At 34.6% G+C, this 22,934-nt stretch overlaps 1 protein-coding gene across 1 annotated transcript; it reads left to right on the plus strand.

Moving 5' to 3' along the window:
- Positions 1-5,264: 5,264 nt before the first annotated feature.
- On the plus strand, positions 5,265-18,187 carry LOC131049985 (DEAD-box ATP-dependent RNA helicase 7). The gene is made up of 14 exons (XM_057984104.2): positions 5,265-5,962; positions 8,064-8,198; positions 8,331-8,471; positions 8,554-8,665; positions 10,143-10,213; positions 10,392-10,546; positions 10,679-10,793; positions 15,751-15,852; positions 15,931-15,991; positions 16,085-16,256; positions 16,421-16,517; positions 16,674-16,768; positions 16,852-16,985; positions 17,433-18,187. The coding sequence occupies exons 1-14, from the start codon at positions 5,492-5,494 to the stop codon at positions 17,675-17,677; spliced, it is 2,106 nt and encodes a 701-aa protein (XP_057840087.1). The 5' UTR covers positions 5,265-5,491; the 3' UTR covers positions 17,678-18,187.
- Positions 18,188-22,934: the final 4,747 nt, after the last annotated feature.

Below are 22,934 nucleotides of genomic sequence, written 5' to 3' on the forward strand. Positions count from 1 at the left end.
TTCCATTGGTATAACACAACTTGAAGACACTTGAAAACATGCAAAACTTAGGTTGGAAAGAGAAACCATTCAATGGGGCCCCCACGACATAGAAATACCTCAAACAAGCGGACAACTAGAGATTGTGGTAGCACTGGATCCCCCACCACGACACTCACTTCTCGGGCATACCAGATTCTATTACTTCAAAAGATCAAAGATCAAATGAGGAATTACTATCTCAACATGAAAGGGTACATGAGGGGTGTCTACGGGGTATGATCCGAACTCCCTAAACCATCAAATGTATGGATTTTTGGCCTCTAAAATAAAATGTGTTTAGTGGGGGAACTTTTGCGGTTCTTGGTATTTACCCATGTGGCGACAACTCATTTAAGAACCCACTCCCAATCCTCAAAGAGGATTTTTAATGCATCCAACAGAAGTGAGGATACTAGGGAGAACCATTGGTGTAGATACATGTCACCAAGTCGTCGTGACTTTTGCCTAATGTATTAATTTATATAGTGGGTAGAAGAAAGTACCGCTTGGGTCATGCCCTCTCACTTGGCCTTATGGGCTACTCGGGAGACAAGCCCTACTACCTAAAAAGAAGATGATAACAATTTCTCTTACACCTAAGGTCTAATGGAAGGCGAGGGGAGAGGATACTTTTGTTATCACCTCTAGGGTTATAAACATGAAATATGCAAAGCACACCAAACACTTCAAACAAGTTCTTTAACCCCAAAATGAAAAAAGATGTGACCCTAATTAAACTAGAAATGCAAAGACACACACCTAGATTACCCCTACAACAAAATGATTAGTAGTTTTGATAAATTACCCCCACTTGCAAGCACTCTCATTAGGTTAATTTTAGAAAATCCAAATCCAAATGTTAAAAGGGGGCATTCGACAATACGTTTTTGCCTTTTAAACAGTTGCACCACTATGTTAGTCCAAGCAAGGGGTTAGGATAAAACCAAATCTAAATGCAAAATTTAATCTAAAATGACAACAAAAACTAAATACGGAAACACAGAAGCAATTATACCCATCATAAACGTGGATTCTGCACACAAACGCAAAAAGACAAATCATAGACGTGATATATTAGAAGACCCTTCGAACAAATCAAAACAAAAAACATAGACGCATAAAGAAATGACCTAGACACGATTTTAAAATATAGACATGAAAATAATAGTTGTAGATGCAAAAAATTGAACCTAAACTTGCAAAACCAAGTCACAAACACATGCGAAAATATGGATCGCAGATGCATAATCTTGAGACAGACACGAAAAGAAAAGTCACGGATGTGATTTTTGAAACCTGAACCTGCAAGACAAAACATAAAACATAGACGCCAAAAGCTATGCAACAAACGCAAAATCTGAACACAAATGCAAAAATAAAAGTCTCAGATGCGATTTTGGAAACTTAAACCTGCAACTCGACAACAAAAACTAAAGAAAATAACAACTAAATGATGTTAAAACGGGACAAGAGTCCCACCAAGCATGCCAAAATGTGCAAGGTGAAAAATGACGATGACAAACTATTGCAAAATCTCAAAGATCCAACCACAACAAACCTTAGTCCTACAATAAAACGTTCACCATACACCAATGAAGAAACCTAAGAACATGCAAATTAACAAATTGAAACAATAATGCCATTCACATGTCAAGTAGGGTTTGATCTCCATTGTCTCCTGTCTCCATTGATCTTTCTTGATATATTTGCTCTCAAATTTTGTGTGTGCACAAGAGCTCAATAAAGAACAGATTGTGGTTGTGAAGTCGCTTGATCGCTAGAAGGCTTGATTGCATAAAAGTGTTAGGGTTGTGAAATAATGAGAGTATCCTCTTATATAGAAGACACTCTAGAAAATAGAGGGATAAGATTAAGAGATGAAAAGATAAATGGTCGGCTAGGATTAAAGGGTAGGTAAAAATAAAATAAAATAATGAAGGGGGTAGGTAGAGGAAAATTAAAAGATAAATGACATGCGTCATGAAGAGAAAAAGCTAATGAATTAGTTAAATAAAAAAAGATTTATTTAATTAATAGAGGAAGTGGGACCAATTAAATAAATAAAATATTTAAAGATAATTTAAATAAATAAAAATATTTATTTAATTAAGGAAAGGCTAGAAGAGGATAAATGAAGTAATTAAGAATTTATTTAATTAATAGAAGACAAGATAAAATAACTAAATAAAAAAAATATTCATTCAATTAAGCTAGAACAATTTTAGGTGTCTACAGGGGTTTCTACATAGTACCTTGTTATCGACCTTTGGAGGATGGTTTATAGCATGTGCATTGTTCCTACTTACTTGGAAATAAGTTTAAGATATTTTTAGGTCCTCTCTATCTCCTAGTTTGGACCACTTTCATCACAATTATGTTTTGATGTCCGATTTGATAGGATCGATGCTTGTTTGTTGTTTGGCCGACCTAATTGATGTTTGCAATGAAGAAGATGGTATATATAGAGGATCAAATTGATGTTGATATAGTATGAGTGTGGATGTGTGAGTGTGTATGTGAAAATGAGTGTGATGCGCCTACATTAGTATATCACTTACAAAATTAAGTTGAGACAAAGTTAGTGTGTGGTGATTGTTGTGGAGTTGGTTGCTTGTGACAGAGATTTAAGGACAACTTCATGTTTAAAGATTGTCGAAGGCCTACTTGTTTGTTATTCATATATTCATTGTACATTGCTTTAGAGAAGTGATCTTGAGATTGCAACTCTGTATCTTGTCATAATGTTGTGCACTCTAGTGTGTAAGTCCTTTAGGGAGCAGTGCACTTCCTTAGCAATAAGCCTAAAATAATATTGTAATCATTTTATATATTGTGAGTTGACTCTCATTATAGTTTTTCCTTATTTGAGTTTTCCACATAAATCTAGTGTTCTCTTCTGCATGGTGTTTTATAGTTATATCTTTCATTGCTCCTGATAAGAATAAGGTTAAAGAGTTTATGGAATAAGTAATGAAATTTAAAGATTAGGTTTGGACTGATTCAACCCCCCCTCCTCTCAGTCCTAAGGTGTGTTCATCACCTTTCCAACCTTCCAACTTAACCTTGTAATTGTCCCAAAAATAATTCTAAAAATTTGTTTTATTAGTTCCAACAAACAATAGAAGACCTAGAAACTTTCCTAGGAGGGAGCCAATTTTTCTTCCTAGTATATTTGATATTTCTCTCTATTTTCTCATAGTTGCATTGAAGAAGAAAATATCAGACCCATTCCAATTAATATTTTAACTCAAAGTAAGGCAAAATTTATCTAGAGTAGATTTGATATATCACACTTCCCTATAATTAGATGTTAGGGTTTTGGCAAATTTGGAGCAAATACAAATTAACAATTATATGCAAATTCAAATACACAAAATGAATAATAATACACAACACAAATAACACAAAGATTTAATGTGATTCACCCAAGGTGGGCTACATCCACAAAACATAGTCGTCCAATCTTTTCTTATTATCTAGTAAAACAATACACACCATTACAATGCCCTTTTCATTCTAGCCGCTTATAACATGCAATTTTAGGGCAACCTACAAAGTCAACTTTTTAGGGCTTTTTTCAATGTTGATTTTTCAAGGAAAAAAAACACCATTTTTTTTTCTTCGGTAAAGATACATTACGAGTGTACAATATTTGCATGATCAGTCGTCACATACCAACATTAGATTCTCCAAACATAATTGTATCGCTTGTAAATTGTTAATGTGTAGTTGTTTCCATGTTTGGTGCAATATTATTGCCTTTAGAATGTTTCACCCCAAATTTTTTGTCATGATAATAAAAAGAAAAGGGGACAAGGGATCCCCTTCTCTAATTCCTCTAGAGGTTTGAAGAAATACTTATGAGTTATCATTTTCTAAAATAAAACACCTTGGAGATTTAATACAAATTTTGACCCAATCTATACAATCAATAAAAAAAAATCTCCAAGACATCCAGAAAAAATTGTTTGTCCACTTGATCATATGCTTCGTAAATATCTAATTTAACAACCATCCTATCAAAATTTATCTTTTTGATAGTATGCATTGCCCCATGGGCTATTATGATTCCTTTAGCAATTAATCTGTTAGGTAAAAAACTACTTTCTTCTATTATATTTTGCAATAAATCCTTCATTCGATCAACCATTACTTTGGATATTATTTTATACATAGTATTGCATGAAGATATTGATTGAAAATCATCAAAGGTTTTTGCTACACTTTTTTTGGGACAAGTATAATAAAGTCATTATTAAAATCTTCTATAAGATATAGGATTCATTCCTTAATTCCTCAATTGCTTCTCCCAAGTTATCCTAAATGGTCTCCATAACACTTTAAAGAAATCGACAGGGAAGCTATATGGCCTAAGCGCTTTGTTTGGGCTCAATTGGAAGGTTGCTCTCTTAACTTCCTTCTTAATTACTAGTTTTCTTACTTTATCATTTTTAGACTGATTTATAATATTAGGTATCACTTGGAGGACATTCACCCTTTCTCTTTCCTCTAAAACAACCCTACCGTTCAATAAATTCTGAAAAAATGTCTTACTACTTCTGCATTTATCTCTTCCCGATCTTTAAGGACGGACCCTTCTTTACTCTTGATCTCAAAAATCCTATTCGTGCTTATTTTTAATTTTGTTGAGTTATGGAAGAATTTGGTGTTTTTATCATCCTCCTTAAGCCAACATTCTCAGGATTTTTGATGCCAAAAAATTTCTTCCCTAGGTAGAATCTTTAAAGAATCTATGCTCAAAGCTTTCTCTTTATTGAAATCCATCTCTTCTATTCTATTTGATAACTTTCTCATGAAATTTTGCTAATACATCGTATAAGATATTTTTCTCTTTAAATATATTTGATGAACTTATTTTAGTATCTTTTTCATTAACTTAATAAACCTTTATTTCCTAAAAATTGCAAACTTTTACATTAAAACTATAAAATACTTTATATATATATATATATATATTTATTTATAATTTATCCTAATCGACCTTCCCCACCTATTTAATACAACTCTTTAATACAATTGCTAGTTTGTAATATTTTGTTCCTTACGCTAGAAGATTGAAGAAAAAAAACGCAACCACAAAATATTATCATTTCATATTGCGTAAGACTACCGAAACAATAGAAATATTTTGGGTGGTAGAGAGGCAGACATGTCATCTAGTCAATGCTTGTCCTTTTCTAGGGTTTAGAGAGTGCATATATTTTATGAACTATTTTTAGGGTTTATAACTACAGAAAAAGTCAGTTGTTTTAAACCCCTCGTTAGGGTTTAGAAGGGCAGTGAAAATAAGGTTGTTGCGTAGCCTTTTTTCTAGTAAGGTTGTTGCGTAGCCTTTTTTCTCTCAACAGCTGCGTTCACGCGATACAGACTGAAGATCCTTCGAAGCTTTTTTTGCAGTAGGAAAATTCTTTTAATTCTTTATATTTTTTTCCCTTATTAACAGACGGCAATGCCTGCTTTGGAGGTAATTTCTGCTCCGAAAATGGAGTCCAAGAAGAAATCTAAACACAGTCCTTTCTCTGCCGAGAAAAAGAAAAAGTCGTCAAAGACAGAGGAAGAAGAGAATGAAGAGGCTGAAATGGGATTCGAACGCGTGAACTCTAAGAGGAAATTATCGAAGTCGGCGGCGGGGGAGGAGCCCAGCCCCAAGAAGAAGAAGAAGAAGAAGAGCTGGGACAGTGATGTTGAAGAAGAAAAAGTAGCAGCGCAAAAATATGAAGTAGAAAAAGAAGATGATGACGAAGACGAAGGGGAAACAGAAGTGGAGAACCTGAATGCCGTTTCTAATTTTAATATATCGGAGGCTTTAAGGCAGAAGTTAAAGTCTAAAGGAATCGAGTCGCTATTTCCCATACAAGCAATGACGTTTGAGACTATATACAAGGGCTTTGATTTGGTGGGTCGAGCTCGAACTGGACAGGTATGCTAGTATTGTTTTCATATTTATATTTTAATGATAATTTTGCTTGCTTATTTATTGTGTAATGTCCCTTCTTACAGCGGTTAAAACTAGCCATAATATTTCTTATCTGAGGAAGATCTTGAATATGCTGTCAATTTATGTAATTTTGGCATTCGGAGTGAATTTATTAACTTAACATGTTAGAAGGTTGAGAAAACGAGTGATCTGGAAAAAGATAATGCCGATGGAAACTAGTGATTTCGATGCCTAGCTTGAATTGAATTTCCTTAATCTGACGTGAAAAGTAAACTGCGCTACCTATTATATGCCATATTTATAGGATAGTGATAACTTTCAGTTCTCATCCTTAATTTTCACATATTAAGTTTCCTGTAACTTGAAGCTTTTGTCTCACATACCATTAATGCAGGCTAATTGAATTCCCATTATAGTTTAACCCGGTGAGCAGTAAAGAGCTTCATTAAATTTACCTGGGAGTCTCAATGGCGTCTTGAAGGTTTTTCTGTTCGAGGTTGTTAAAAATAATTTATATGTAGTCTTATAGCTAGCAATCCAAGGTATGATGCAAATTCTAATTGCCTTTTATGAGGAATTAATTTGGAAGGAACAATACATTAGAATTGAAGGTGCTAGGAAATAAGGTAGGTGGGCTGTAATACTTCGAATGTGTCATAATACTGTGGACCTTGAGGCTGTAAGATGTCCTTTTGCTTACAATCATATCAATATGTGGGAAGGTTGAAGTTGGAGGTTTAGGGGTTGAGCCACCAATGGCGTCTAAGGGCAGTGCCCTAGGCAAGTTCCTTGTTGTGATACAAGGCAGTGTCAAGAGGTAGTGTTTTTGCCAACAACTGCAAATTAAGGCCTTCAAAGCCACTCAAATGGTTGTAGTGCATGCCAGCTGTAATCAAAGTGGCTAAGGAACCCACAAATGATACGTGCAATAATCAAAAGGAATGTAGAAAAGTAAACACTAGGTAGCATAGCGCAGCGAGCACTTGATGCCTTAAATAGAGCTCTTTGCACAAACATCAAGAGCCTATGTGTGTAACAAATACACACACGGTCATTGATTGACATACACCTCTCCTCCAAACTTAAAAATTGGCCAGTTCTCTTCATCATCAGTCAATATAAAAGAATATATTCTTATACAGCCTAGAGCTATCAAGTTAAAACAAGCCAACATGTGGTAAAAATAATATCACCATTGGAGGCAACCGAGGGGGTTATAAACTTAATAACTTATAAAGCCTTTACTAAATTTCAACTTGTTCACTAAAGAGAGCCAAATACAGTTCTTGATCAGTACCCGTATTGGCTAAAAAGTAAAAGGTCACCACTATATTGATTTCCTTTTAACAATGTTTAAAGCTTAATTCTTCAAAGAATTTACTTCGTATGATTCTGCCTCTAAAAAAATAGTATTTTCCCAATTTGGGCATTGACCAGAGTGCAGCCCTTGATTCTCATTTATCGAGTCACCTTTAAGAACTAGCCTTCTACACCCATGAGAAGAAGTCAATGCTATGCCTGACCATTGCAGAATCCCATTCCATCTCTTTATTTGTCTGAAGAGGAAGCCATGTTTTTTTATACATTTACAGTGGTGCAACTTTAGATGCACATGTGTGCGTGTGTATAAACTATTCTGCTTTTTTATTGACATGTGACAATTGTCATTGAAATGTCTATTATCAGATATGTTCTGTATTTAAATTTGTATATTTTGTGCAAATCATGGTTATATACTAAACACAGGTGATGATTGATAGTTTAATGTCTATTGTCAAATGTTTACGATAAACAAAATGGTTTATGGTACTTGATATTGAATTATCAATTAGTAACCCTGTTCAGTATTTAATTTTGTATATTTTGTGCAAATATGTATGCAATTGGTTTTAAGGAAATATGCAGTTTTCCTTAAGTCATCTATTGTGTCATTGAAATAATTTAGGGGACTTATCTTTTTCTTAATTAGTGTTTAGATGTGACATGCCAATCAAGTAGTTTTGGAATGTTAATTATTTTGACTGACTACTGAGCTATTCCGTTTCAGTTATCACGTCTCTGATATGTACATTAATATTTCCAGGGTAAAACATTGGCATTTGTGTTGCCTATTTTGGAGTCATTAACAAGTGGACAATATGCAAAAGATAGGAATAAGTCCTATGGAAAGCTACCTAGTGTGATTGTTTTGGTTCCAACTCGGGAGCTTGCAAAACAGGTATTATTCTAACTTTGACCTGAACACTGTAATTATTTTAGTGTTTTGAAAATATGTTCTTTCTTTGGCAATTTATTTACAAGTTTGCATCAGTAATTCTAGGAACTCTGTATGACAACTTTTGATATGCAGGTTCATTCAGATTTTGAGTTTTATGGTGGATCTGTTGGCATTAATACATGCTGTGTGTATGGAGGTGCTCCATATGGTCCGCAGGAAAATGCACTACGTAGAGGTGTAGATGTTGTTGTTGGAACACCAGGTCGTATCAAGGTAAGTGAGTAGCATTTTTCAACTACTTCCCTTATATGTGACAGTTTGTTGGTAAAAAACTTGTGTCAATTTCTTTGCACAGGATCATATCGAGAGAGGGAGTCTTAACTTGAAATCATTGAAATTTCGTGTCCTGGATGAGGCTGATGAAATGCTTAACATGGGCTTTGTGGAGGACGTGGAAAACATCCTTGGTATGATTCATGTTTTGGTATTGAAGTTATAACTATAATAGATTTCAGTAAATGTTTGACTTCTTCGAGGATGGCTAAATTACTTCTTGTTATGCTGGATTTCCAATAAAAAGTGCCAAATTTCCAAGACGCACCTTTTGCTATCTCGCATTTACTCTTTAACCTCTCACATTTACTTATCTTGCCCTTTAGAATCGCTAATTGAATTTAGTTTTCAAGTAGTTACTGTTCAGAATTTCAATAATATCATATCATGTCATATACTCATATGCCATATATCTCGCATTTACTCTTTAACCTCTCACATTTACTTATCTTGCCCTTTAGAATCGCTAATTGAATTTAGTTTTCAAGTAGGTACTGTTCAGGATTTCAATAATATCATATCATGTTATATGCTCATATGCCATATAATATATATCAATGTATCATAGATTCATATATGTCCAGGTTCACGATTCAAATGAAAATCATTAAAATTACAAAATTGACAATAAAAAATAATAATTGTCATCCATCTTCATCAATCATCAAAAGGATCTAGGTCAAGATCATCATCATTTTCATTTGCCATGGTTATTAGTATGTGATTGAAGGGAATTCTTTTTTTTTTTTTTAATGTTTAAAAGTGACTTAACCCAGCCGGTGAACCTGGGTTCAGCCGGGTCCAAAAGGGTTCACCCCAGGGGTCCTGGGGTGAACCCTGGACGGACCCAGTGTGAACCAGGACTCACACAGATCCGGTCCAGGCTAGAGCCTTCGGACAGGTCAACCTGGTATCACGGAGTTTTTAGGATCCTCATCGCTGGGGTGAACCCAGGACGGACCTGTTGCAAACCCAGTGTGAACCAGGACCCACACGGATCCGGTCCAGGCTAAAGCCTTCAGACAGGTGAACCTGGTATCACAGAGTTTTTAGGATCCTCATCTGGATCAGTCTTTGATACTTGTTTTGAAATGATTATGCTATTGCTTCCTTATCAAACTTGAAAACTGCACTTCCAGCAAGCTTGTTATTTTGAATTGCTTAGTTATTGTTATTAAATGAAATGCTTATCTTGTATTTGGCTGAGAGTGTACATCTCATTTAACTTGTCAATACATTCACTTGGGGAGCTATAATTTTTTTATATGTTATTTATTTCTATTGATGTGCAATCAAGTTTTAATGAGTGTTTGGCAGTTGGTATCTGGAATGCCATAGATGTGTAATCAAGTTTTAACGAGTGTTTGGCAGTTGGTACCTAGAATGCCATAGAACCTTAAGGCAATTTGTTCATTTTGCATCATGACCATTAGTGAAATTTACCTATTTGGAAGCTTTTTGGAATTAAGTTGGTATATTACATTGAACGATGATACATATAATATCCATTTTTTGTGCTCCAATTTTTAGTGATTGTAATTGTAGCAGGTGATTGCAGTTTAATTATGTCCACTGTATCTCTTAATAGACCCTTTTTTACTACTGTTTCAGGAAAAGTTGAGGATGTGAGTAAGGTTCAAACACTTCTTTTTAGTGCAACAATGCCGAATTGGGTAAAGCAGGTGGGGTTTCTGACAGTGCTCAATGTGGCATTGTAAATATTTTCAAATCTTGTGTGCTGTTTAGCTGTTTATTTGTGGAAACTACAGTACGCGCTGATGCTTATGTTTCTTGAGTTGGTTTCCAGTTTTTTCTTATTCCATGCAAATGCTTGATACCTCATTTTTACCTCTCTAACAGATTGCATCAAAATTCTTCAAGCCTGATAGAAAAACTGCAGATCTTGTTGGTGATGATAAGATGAAGGCTAGTACAAGTATAAGGCACATTGTTCTTCCCTGCTTTTACAAAGCAAGAGCAACGGTTATACCAGATGTCATTCGCTGCTACAGCAGGTTAGGCTATAATGTATAATCTATGTATTTGGAAATTGTTTCTGTAAATTCTGGTTTTGCATTGTGGAGCATCTCTCATGAGAAAATAACTCCATTCTTAATCTAAATGTACATTCATTTTTGCTTGTGCAGTGGGGGACGTAGTATTGTTTTTACAGAGACAAAGAATGATGCATCTGAGCTTGCTGAATCATTTCCTGGTAAAGCTCGTGCATTGCATGGAGATATACAACAGTCTCAACGTGAAGTAGGTTATTTTGACTCTTAGATTCAAATTGCTGTTTTTAAAAATACCTCATGCTGAATGAGGATAATTGTTATAAGTGGGGGGGCATTGCAAAGATGATGCTAACTCACCTATTTAAGTATCTTTAGATTCAATAGAAATTTTTGGAGATTTTTGAGATATATAATAGACTGCCTAGTTTGGCTTAATGTTTGAAACACTTGTACTACTGTAACCATAGAGAAAACATCAGTTCTCCTCAAATTATGGGTGGTCATGTGTCGTTTCTTGTCTGTGGAAAATTACTATGCCTATACAGATGGAATGCAATGAAAATTGTGAATTATTAAATTCTAGAGTTATGGTGTCTTTATTTAATATGGCATTTTTATAAATAAGATCCGATATGAGTGGTAAATTGTTTAAGGAGGCACACACGCACGTGCATGTGCACATACACAGATGCATACACACACATGCCCCCACACACAGAGTCGGGCATAGATATGGGCATGCTTGTACGACAATTCTTTGGGGAGCCTGGGTGTGTTTTGGGTAGGTAACTACATGCACATGCACATGCACACACGCACACACATGTACACAGACACCCACACACATGGGCACGTGTATGGGCATGCCTTTATTGCAAATATTTTTGGGGAGGCTGGGTATGTTTTGGGTAGGTCCTTTCAAAAAATATATAAAAATAAGAATATATATTGCAATCTAAAAACAATGTTAGTACAGTGATCAGACATTGACGAGAAATCTATTTTTAACTTATACACAAACACACAAAGCATGGGCATGCCTGTATGGCAAATGTTTTTGGGAGGTTTGGTATGTATTGGGCAGATCCTTCAATAAATATATAAAATTATGAATATATGTTGCAACCTAAAAACTGTATAATTATGAATATATGTTGCAACCTAAAAACTGTATAAGTATGGTAATCAGACATTGATGAGAAATCTATTGTTAACTTACATGGTGACTGTCACTGAACACTTCTGATAAATAACATCTGATTGAATGATGATAGCCTTAATCAGCTAATAGATACAATATCAAGTGTAGCTCATTTCCTTTATTCTGGTGGGTAGCTATGAACAGTAAACAGATAGTCAGGTGGTGAGTGCTGAAGTTGGATGACTAAATCTGCCCTAAACTGTTTTGCCACTGAGATATTCTAGTTCTATGATCTATCAAGAGGGAAGCTGGAGTGGTTTTGTTACAATCAAATATCAATGTCGTTGCCAGAAAACTGGAAAAGCATTTTGTCAAATATGGTTGCCGTTTTCTGTTGTGTAGCACTATTCCTTGTTCTTATGGCTTGTCAAAGTGGTGTTCAAGCAGCAGTGTTGTCTCCATTATATTCATGTTTGATTAGCAGAGGGTTCCCTTGTTTCCCGTGGCATCTAAAACTCATGAATTGAATGGAACACTATTGTTTATGGTTTTTATGAGGTCAGCAAATTAAAAAACCTGTTGAAATCAATGCCTACCTCTGGAATTGCGACTGAAACACAATGGGATCACCATGTTATCAATGGAATCTTTTGGATTCATTAGCTGTTGATTCCACTTGATTCCGACAGAAAATGTAAACCTTTCCTGAACCACAGGCACACACATTGTTCTAGATTCACATTCTGGGATTTGTATTCAGGATAGGTCTACTTTACACACATTGTTCTAGATTCGCATTCTGGGATTTGTATTCAGGATAGGTCTACTTTTCTGCCAATTCAGTACTCCAGGCCATATTGTAAGGCCAATATGCATCATAGAGACTAAATGATAGCTTTTGACTAAGTAGATTTATTGAGATGATGGACAAAGTAAAAAGGTCGGTCCACAAAACTTTCTCTGGCAGTTTAGCCTGTACAAATTAAATAGTAAAATCACGAAGCCCAACGGAAGTCTAAGCTACTGGTTTTAGTTCTGGTATGTTTGTATGTAACAATTTTTTTTAGGTTGGTTACATTTTGAGGATGCCCGTGCAAAATCATATTAAAATTATAAAAATATTTGTCTTAGGCTGTGAGCAGGAATCATAAACATATAAACATATTAAAACAAATTCAGATATCACATAACAAATTAAAATTATAAACATATTAAAACAAATTCAGATATCACATAACATGCATATAATATTTAATAAACAAAAAAAAGTGACAACCACAAAAACTAAAAAATACAAGTTCATTTTGCAAGCTTTGAACCTTGGTAATCTCTTTTTTATTTCTGTATATACCTCGCAGAAAAGCCATATTTTTTGAAATTTTAATTAAATTGAACCAAACGATGTTACAAACAATCGTGAACTGAACCCAGAAATAGAAACTATTTAAGCAAACTAGACAACCAGATGACCATTAAAGAAACAATACATTATTCTAACACCCTCCCTTGATGGTCATCGTGCTAACTACCAAGAGGAAAAACAGAGAAGGCTGCCCCTTTCTTCTTAGAACGCTTTGCAACAAGAGCCTGCCACTGACCCTCCCAGAATCTGGAGAACTTCATGATATCTCCACTGACCCTCCCAGAATCTGGAGAACTTCTTGATATCTCCACAAATCATCCAACTTGATGTTGGGTAACAAAGGTATCACTCCCTGTAGTCAGAGACACCGAGATAAAATTGAAACCATGATTTTGAGGAAAAATTGGCAAACCTTCAACAAACTTTTGCAGATGAGCACGGCGCCCCAAATCAGACTGCAAGAAGCCACAATGTTTGAGGAAAAAACTGTCAAACACTGAAACTGAAGATTACAAAGCATCGTTTTTTCAGAAAAAAACGGTAAGACAAAATCATGCATAACCCAGAATCCCACATGAACATCGAGAATTACAGATGACTAGACACGAATTTTGAGGTGAAAAATCGATCAAAAACCAAGACACAATCTGAGACATGGATCAAAATACAAAACTTAATTTTTGAGGAAAAACAGTAAAACCTTTAACAAAACGATTTTTGAGGCAAAAAATTGCACAAAACCCACAATAATTTTTTAGGAGAAAATTATAAACCAAACAGAATAATTTTTTAGGATAAAAATTATAAAACCCACAGATGTTTTTTTTCAAGCCCAAAATAATTTTTTTGAAGACAATTTTAAAAACTATCTTTAATTTTTTAACGGGCAAAATTATAAACCCACCCCTTAATTTTATTTAAAGGGACAAAATTTAGTAAACCCCAGAAAATTCACCCCAAAATCTTCACGCGGCACAATACTCTTGGCAAAACAACAGGGTCTTGAAAGCAGCAAGAGATCGTGAAACCCTAGCCACTGAACAGAAAAAAAATATTGTGCAGACCACGATTTGCAGACCAGAAAACGCACCAAAACGTGGGCGCGAAAAACACGATGGCAGAAAATGGCCGCTGTTTCTCTCATAAACGTTGACGCATAGGTCAGCTAACTCCAGATGCGCTGGGGGAAAATAATTCCAAAAACCCTCAAATAGAGGTCGTGTGCAGGACAACTTTTAAGTGTCAGGTCGCGGAAAATTCAAAATGCGGGCACGGAACCTTCACAAAAGTCTCTGGTGCTCCTAGAGGTAAGCCCTTTAGCTCGAGCTCCCACGAGCAGCAATATGAAAAACCCTCACAAACACCCTTGACTCACGAACAGAAAATGCGAGGACAGAAGTCAAATGGTGCTCAAAGCAATAGATATCACGAGGATCAAGCACAGAGAGAAGAACAGATGCTGTCTAAAACAACAAACGCTGTAAAAATCTGGAAACTGTGTCGCCACCGCTGTGAAAATCGGCACCACATGCAGAAAAAAATGAGTAGATATCGCAGAAGAATCCCGACGCGTGTCAGACTCAAAAACACTTCCAACGTGGATCAGAAAAACGAAAATCGCTTGCAAAACGCCATGGGTAAACAAAAAATCCATGGCACTTGAATTTTCAGAAACCCTTGATTCTGAAAGTAACTCCCAAAATCTTGGGCTCTCCCGTGAGGGAATCAGACCCAGACGACCGACTCCCGCTCTGATACCATATCATTAAAATATTCGATGTTGTATTAAACAATGGAGACAAAGTCTCCTTAAATAGATTTACACAAACGATGTTTCTAAAAGAAACAATCGTGAACTGAAACCAGAAATACAAACTATCTAAGCAAACTAGACAACTAGATGACTATTAAAGAAACAATACATTATTCTAGCAGGATGCATCAAGGAATTGTGGTTATTTTCCCAAATTCTTAGGGGACTGCAGGAGCGCATGAGCTAAGTTTATAAATTTAAATTTAATTTTAAGGAACTCAGCAACTTAAAACATTTATATGTAATTAGAAATCATACATTTTGTTGCTTGCACGAGTTGTTTAAGATCCTTCAATCTGTGCAACCGTGAGATTGGTACGGTATGGTGCCTAACACATTGGTGTTCGCAGGGAGACATACCCTCTTTTCTAGGAGTGAATGGTCTGCATAAAAATTAAAAGCACTGAAAATATAAAAGAGAAGTAATGTGATTTTAAGTTCAGTATGCTGTATCAAATGGTCCACTAACAGAAGTATACATGCTGCTAACTCTTCCATAGGCTGAACAAGTAAGATAAAATATACAGTTAAGTAATTGGAACAACACACGTTAATCCTAACAATGTGCTAACAATGCAAGATATATCATAGAATCACTTGCAGTTAATAAAATTTGGGTTGTAGTAATCCTACAATGATAATATTGTGGGTTAAGGAGTGGGATTATAAGACAAACTCACCAAAAGCTTTGGAATTTGGAGAGGGTAGAGTGTGAAAAACATGATAATCAATGTTTTTCCCCAGCACTAACAAATGCTTAGTGATGTTTGTGTGCCTTGCAGGAAATCAGTAGAAATTTAAATATTATTTCGATGAGTGATTTTTGGCTTGTCTTATATACGAGCAATCCTTCATGTCTCTGATTGAACCTCATGTTGCAATTTCAGGTTACTCTTGCTGGATTCCGTTCAGGAAAATTTTCAATACTTGTTGCAACTGATGTTGCAGCACGGGGTTTGGACATTAATGATGTTCAACTTATAATTCAGGTAGACATTTAGGCATGCTTATGAATAATGGATTTACATCAGACCTTTTTCTTGTATTAATATCAGTTTATTGTTTAGTGTGAACCTCCCAGAGATGTGGAAACTTACATTCATCGATCTGGACGTACTGGTAGAGCAGGTATGAGCTAAATATTAAAAATGTTTTTCTTTTGGTGAGTAACATTATGCTTGGCTTTTTTCAAAAGATTGACCTTGTAATGCAAACATACAGGCAATACTGGGATTTCTGTCATGCTTTATGATAGAAAGAAACAATATATGATATCTCAAATTGAAATGAAGGCTGGTGTTAAATTTGAGCGTGCATCTGCACCTCAGCCTGCAGATATTGCAAGAGCTTCTGGATTGACTGCTGTAGATAGCATAATGGGTGTTGCTGACAGGTTGGTTTATATAAAGCTAGTGGCAAATTTTGAAAGTATGTAAATTGGGTGATTCTACTTGATAAAAAAAGGATAAATTAAAATTTTAGTTTGCGGCATTTTGCTGCTTGTCTCATTAAAATCACGGTTCATGAAAAGTTAGAGTTGTTTCTGGTATTGTGCAGTGTACTTCCTGTTTTTAGGCAGTCAGCTGAGGAACTTATAAAAAATAGTGGGGTCCCTGCGGCAGACATTATTGCAAAAGCATTAGCAAAAATTGCTGTAAGATTACATTTACAGTTTTTGTGACATTTCATGGTCATTGCAGAAATCACAAAATGAAAAAATTACAGGTGGTGTTTTGCAGTTTCATACTGCATGGAATGCCATGTCCATTTACTAAATCTAATTATTCTTCTTGCTATGATGATTATGAAGGGATACACAGAAGTCAAGAAAAGATCGTTGCTCTCTTCACAAGAAAATAACGTGACCTTGATTCTTAAATCTGGAAAGGTCATGTACTCTGCAACGTGAGTAGTGTTTGTTGAGTAAAAATTTAGACGAATGAAATGATGCCCAAAAACTAAGAAATTGCATATGGGTAATTTTGCAGATATGCGTTCACTACCCTGCGAAGAATTATACCTGAAGACAACATGGCTGGAATCAGTGGGATGTCTCTTACTGTAGATGGGACTGCTGCTGTATTTGATGTGCCCAGTGAGCATGTTGATCTATTTCTTGCAGGTATTAGCTTGATGAAAGGTTCATATTGTTTAGGGTTGAATTCAAAGTTTCTCACAATTCATAAAATTGACATAGTTGTATATTGATAGTTTCAGTTATCCATAGTCGGACTAATATTAATATTTAACTCGACGTGTATCTCCTAAAACACATATTATAAGGATAATTTTATGATTTGAATTTATTGTATATGGTTGGGGGAGTCTTTCTGTATGAAAAGAAAGAATTAGGTGAATTACGAGGTTAAATCTGCTGGCAGCATTAGATTTACCTCTAATACTCAAGGACATGGTCTTTTTACTTATTTTAGAAACAGAACAAGGGATCTGGTCTTTATTCTATTCTGGAGACGTGTTGACTATCAGATCGTCTTGTTATGACTTCTTTCTTTGAATTTTACATCTCATTCGTCAACATGCAATGACAGTTATGTATTTCAATTGACAGGCCAGAACAATGCTGATGGGATTGTAATTGAAGTACTTGAAAGTTTACCTGAGCTGCAAGTTCGCAATGACCAGTCAAGAGGGGGTGGGTTTGGTAATGGCTATGGCAGAGGAGGTCGAGGAGGAAATTCAAATGGGAGATCTTGGGGTGGTTCAAGGGGAGGTGGTAGTGGTTCTAGACGTGGCGGCAGTGGTGGTTCTAGAGGAAGAGGTGGAAGCTGGGGAAATCAGCAAAAGCGCTGGTGATCATGGACTCCTTGTTCAGTTATTGGTTAGAATATACATTAACTTCAATGGTGCAGGTACTGTGTACAGGATTGAGCATCTCAACACATAATGTTCATTCCGAGGTGTACAAACTACTGTTTGTGCCTTGGCCATTTAAAGAAGATAATTGTTTGGTAGTTTGCATATTTTTTAGTTCTTTGGGGAAAAGCAGGGGCATCAATTTTGGTACCTTTTTGCTTATTAAAAAGGCCAGCCATCTGCTTTCCCCTTTTTGCTGTATTAATACATTAAGAGCATATAGGTGCTGAAATGTATGAATCATAAATTTATTTTTCCCTCTGAAGATGACATACATACAAATATAATATTTAAGTTATGACCCTCAGGGTAAACATCATTTTATGTAACGAATATCCCAAGAAGATTTTGCAGTCCTGGTTAGGAAGCTTAATGAGGTCGTGTTCAATAATACGAACATTTATTCTCTTATTAAGGTGCATACAAATGCACACACTATTCTATAGTTGATTCCTGTTTCTTTGTGATGGTGGATACGGAGAGGATGGTAATAAAATGTATTTAAGGTAAAAGGAGTGAAGGATAAGCTGTAAGAAATTTATTTATGTTGTGCTCGTTCAATGTTCTGTACATATATTTATCGTTTTGTAGGTTACCTTTCCCTAAGGATTAGGAGAACGTTCTAAGATTGCCTGCATTGACTAAAGCTTAATTACGTTGGGAGTCTAGTAAAGAAAACAAAATTATTCGTTTTTGGCCACAGGATATTTCAATAAAATTACAAAATAGAAGTAAAGTCTTGTTAATCTTTCACCGAAATCAGAAAAGTGTCATTATCAAAGGAGAGATTATGTAGAACTTATGGGTATTAATCATTTGATTCTCAAATTACTTATAGATTAAAATCAAGTTTGTCTTGCGATAACTTAGACTATAAGGCCTGCACGTGCTTCTGATTCATCTGTTTGCAGCACTAATGGATCTTGGGCTTGCTTAACATATGCTTCTATTCAGGTAATATAAAGTTCCATTTGTTTCATGACTAGAAGATTGAAGATTGGTGGCATGCTTCATAATCTTTGCCATAAAAAGACGATTCACTGATTTGTCAACGAACAATTATTCAAGATTATAGTTGGATAGAAAGGAGCTTGTGGGGAAAAACTATGTTAAAGTTATCATAATAAGACACTTGTACGACGAACGGAGCTTCTTGTAGTAATGCACGATATACCTTTTTCTGAACAAATTAATGGAAAAAAAATATCAACTACTAGAAAATGATAACTTTTTGGATTTGTAAATTATTTACCGAAGTGAGGAAAACCGTTCGATTCATGATGGAGCTACACGGAATGATTGAACTTATAACCGTGTTACCTATTTAAAATATAGTTGTTGAATGTGCTGAAGAAATTGAAATGAACCATTAAAATCTTTGACATAATTGCAGTTCTCAGAACTATCTTCTGCCACAAGTAATGCTGCGTCACAAAATCGTTCTAGAAAGGTGGTTTATCATCTCAGCTATCGGGTGTAGGTAGAGATATGGCTGTGTTATTTGAGGGAAGTTCTATATGATCATTAGAGCTTTAAGAAAATGCATCGTCCAAAGGAAGTGAGGTATTTCCAATAGCAAGTTAAGGTAGGGCAGGCTAAGCTATTTTCAGTTATGAACTTGTGTAGAGCGTAGAAGTTTGTCATTAATTTTCAAAGCCTTGTTTTAGATTTAGGCAAAGCTTGCCACATGAAAAAGAGGTGTCTTATTGCTCAACTTTCTGTATGTTTGTTCAACTTCTTAACTAACTTCATCAGTTAATTAATTCAAGCCCTTCATCTATTATTAATTGTCCGGGGAGGGTATCGCTCCCCCACCAGCCATGTTATATCAATTAAAAGCGAGGATAGAAGTGAATGTAGTTTGAACCTAACATTTGAAAGCAGAGCTAGATTTAACGCGGTTAAAACCAGCTCAATTATGTCAATTACTTGTTTTGTGAATCATACAATCAGGTTCGCAGTAAAGTGGAATCAGACAAAATGCAAGAGAAATGATATGATCGACGCATCATAATCTAATAAATGAATTAGCAAGATAACACTAACAGGTTTTATGCTGAGGAGGAGAGTATCTTTACAATCTATCTCTCCCCGTCGTCTTAAAATATAGATTATACTTGCCAGTTTGAAAGCAAAAAACATTAATCTTGTGGTTTTACTAAAATTTTAAATCTCTAAATGCTAAATATGTCAAATTCTCGTTTAAGTTGTTACTTCATAGTGATTTGCAGACTTGTTAGATGAAGATTTGGTGGAGGCCAAAATTGTTAAGGTACTTACACAAGAACATAACCCTTGAGCTGAATTATTTTCTTTTGGGACCAAAGACATCAAATTTCTCTGTTATTAAAAAGTCGATTTTTTTTTTATCTATAATTTGGTGTAGGCATAAGAAAAGTTCATATAGACAACTTTTTTTTTTAAATTCTAGTGTTTTATATCAAATCCACTAAACCATTCAGCTACCTCATATGGGAGCACAAGCCTTGAGTTAAAACCTACTCTTCTAGGAATCAAAGATTGAGGGTTATTTATTTTGTCAAAATCATTCGGGCTATGGTCAAAAGATTTGAAAATCCAATGATATACAAATCCACTTATCAACCATGCACAATACATTCTAGTGGCTATAGCCTTTTTCTTGTCATTAAGTCCTAGGCTTGAACCATCGATATGAATTTTTTTGTTGATATAATTACAGAGTAAATTCACTTTTTTTTGGTATGGATTAAATGCAATTTCAATTGTTGCTTCATATAGTTAGACATATACAATCATATGCCAAATACATTGCTACGAGATTCCAACACTAACATACTATACCAAGGGCATAAACTTTACCATCACTTAATCTTGGACCATCACTCCTAGTTCTAGATTGTCTCGATTTTGCATGCCATACTTTTCACCTAATTGCTTGGGGTGGTGAAATCACTCTTAGGCAATTTCCACTTAGGGTAACCCAATTGGATATCAAACACAAATGTCAATTAGTTTCCAAATTCATCCAAATTGTAACTCATTCTTCTATGATTCTTTTATAAATCAAATCAATATCCCTTTTCATGTTATCCAACATTATATATTGTTGATACATAGGTGCCAAATGAGTTAGGCAATGCATTATTTACTCTACTATTGCATTATCACTCGTTACTCATAAATTGGCTTCACACATGTTTTATCTTATATTTGGAGAGAAAAGTCCATCCCTTATAATTGTCAATTTGACATATCTTAAGAGCTACAATATCATGCAACTTAGAATAAAAATCCTTATTTGTAATTTTCTTCCTTGCCCTATTACAACGATTTGTACTCTTTGTTGAAAACTCCATTTTGTATCTAACATTGCTTTTCTTCACCAACTTAAATACTTTACTTATGGATCATCTTTTAATATTCATGCAAACATTGTGACATTTACTGCAATTTAAAAAAAAAAACCCTATTGTAATCATACAAAATGACAACAATTGATTTTTCCAACATCTATTGATATGTCATGCACTAATGAATTCAATAATTAAAATCCATTGATACTAAATTTGAGGTGGCAATATTGATAATGAATTTAAGTAATCATTATTTGATAATGTTTTAAGAGACCATTCTTTATAATCTTTATTCATGTGACCACAAATAAGCTCTTTTCTCCTCCACTATTTCAAATAAGCTCTTTTCTCCTCCACTATTTGTAAAACTATTTATAACACAATTACTTCTTTAAGAAAATGCATAAAGATCACATTATTCAAAACTTTCAATTACTAATTTTATTTTATCAATTAAAATTGTTCGATATCAAATCTCTAATCAAATCCCTTTTAATAGCAATTTAAAACCATTTGCAAGCCATCTTCTACCTTTATACAAAAACAATCAGCAAACTTCAAACGTTTTTAGACCTCCCAAAACTGGCATAGTCTCTCCTATATTATTCGTTTTAAAATCAAGGTAAAATGAACCTCCTATTACAAAGTATTAATTTGCATCAATACTATTTTGTAGCTAAACTAGGATTCCTCCTTATTAATCCATTACTGTTTTTGATTTTCACGAAGTCTTGAATCTGCCCTTTCGGTACAACATTTTTTCTCATGTGCTTTCTTGCTACTACCCTATCAACAAAGATATTGATAATGTTGAATTCTAATCTAATAACAATCTTCTATCTTAGCTATAAAGGTTTTTAATGTTGGCACATTTATTTTCTTGCATTTAGTTAATTACTTTATTGCATATTTGTACCTAGAACATGACAAGCTTGCTTCAGTAAGTATCAACTCAAATAGGTTGCATTTGTACATGTAACTTAACTTTTACTTTCCTTGTTTGGAGGAGTTATACTACACACATGTGAGTATGTCTCATTTTCTCACATTGGTTGTATATTACATTTTTTGGTGGTGTATCTTTTATAGACCCTTTGTACTCTTGTATGTAATCTTATTTTGTATATTCGCATCCTTTAATAGAATATAATTATTCACATTTTGGATTTCTTTTGTGCTTTCATTGAAGCTCCTTGATCTTTATTGGCTATCTTCATAGTCGAATCTTACATTGTATTTAGAGCTTGTGGCATTGCTTCTTATTAAGATCTAGGTTGTAGACCTTGTATTTTCTTGAAAAGTTGAGCATGCTGTCTTTTTCGATTGAATGATAATACGAATAATTAAAAAAATTGATGGAAATATTAAATTTTTGGAGGGGGGATTCCTCTTTGTGACTTAATATTTTAGGTGCATTTTGGAGTTTGATGGAGCAAATCTAAACACACAGTTTAGTCTAAAACATATAAAAAAAGATTTTTCCTTTTGTTGCATCTACACAAAATATATGATAGTTCTACAAGGGTTTGAAATAAAAGTTTTTTGCTGAATATCTTTAGTGTTTTTCACCATTTGAAATATTTTGGAGTTAATTGACCTTACTATTATTATAGGAGGTCTAAAAATCATAGATCAACTATCAAATTATTAAAATTAGAATACTTTACAAAATTCTCCCTTAATTGTTCATATAGTTGTACAAACACATTAAAAAAAAAATTGCACTCTTTTTATGGTGTATGCTTGTGTGGGTGTTAACAAAGGTTTAAAAAATATAATTCTATTTTAAAAAATATATTTGATTTAAAAATGCCCAGATAGGGTGCTATCATTCTTTGCACAAATTGTAGATTGTAAGGGCC

Source organism: Cryptomeria japonica, chromosome 9 (assembly GCF_030272615.1).
Source record: "Cryptomeria japonica chromosome 9, Sugi_1.0, whole genome shotgun sequence".
Classification (NCBI taxonomy): Eukaryota; Viridiplantae; Streptophyta; class Pinopsida; order Cupressales; family Cupressaceae; genus Cryptomeria; species Cryptomeria japonica.

Excerpts from the sequence above, each read along its gene's own strand:
- LOC131049985 (XM_057984104.2), top strand. The coding sequence starts at position 5,492 with ATGCCTGCTTTGGAGGTAATTTCTGCTCCGAAAATGGAGTCCAAGAAG. Across the intron at positions 10,547-10,678 it reads GTCATTCGCTGCTACAGCAG|TGGGGGACGTAGTATTGTTT; the intron begins GTTAGGCTATAA and ends TTGCTTGTGCAG. Across the intron at positions 16,986-17,432 it reads TGTTGATCTATTTCTTGCAG|GCCAGAACAATGCTGATGGG; the intron begins GTATTAGCTTGA and ends TTCAATTGACAG.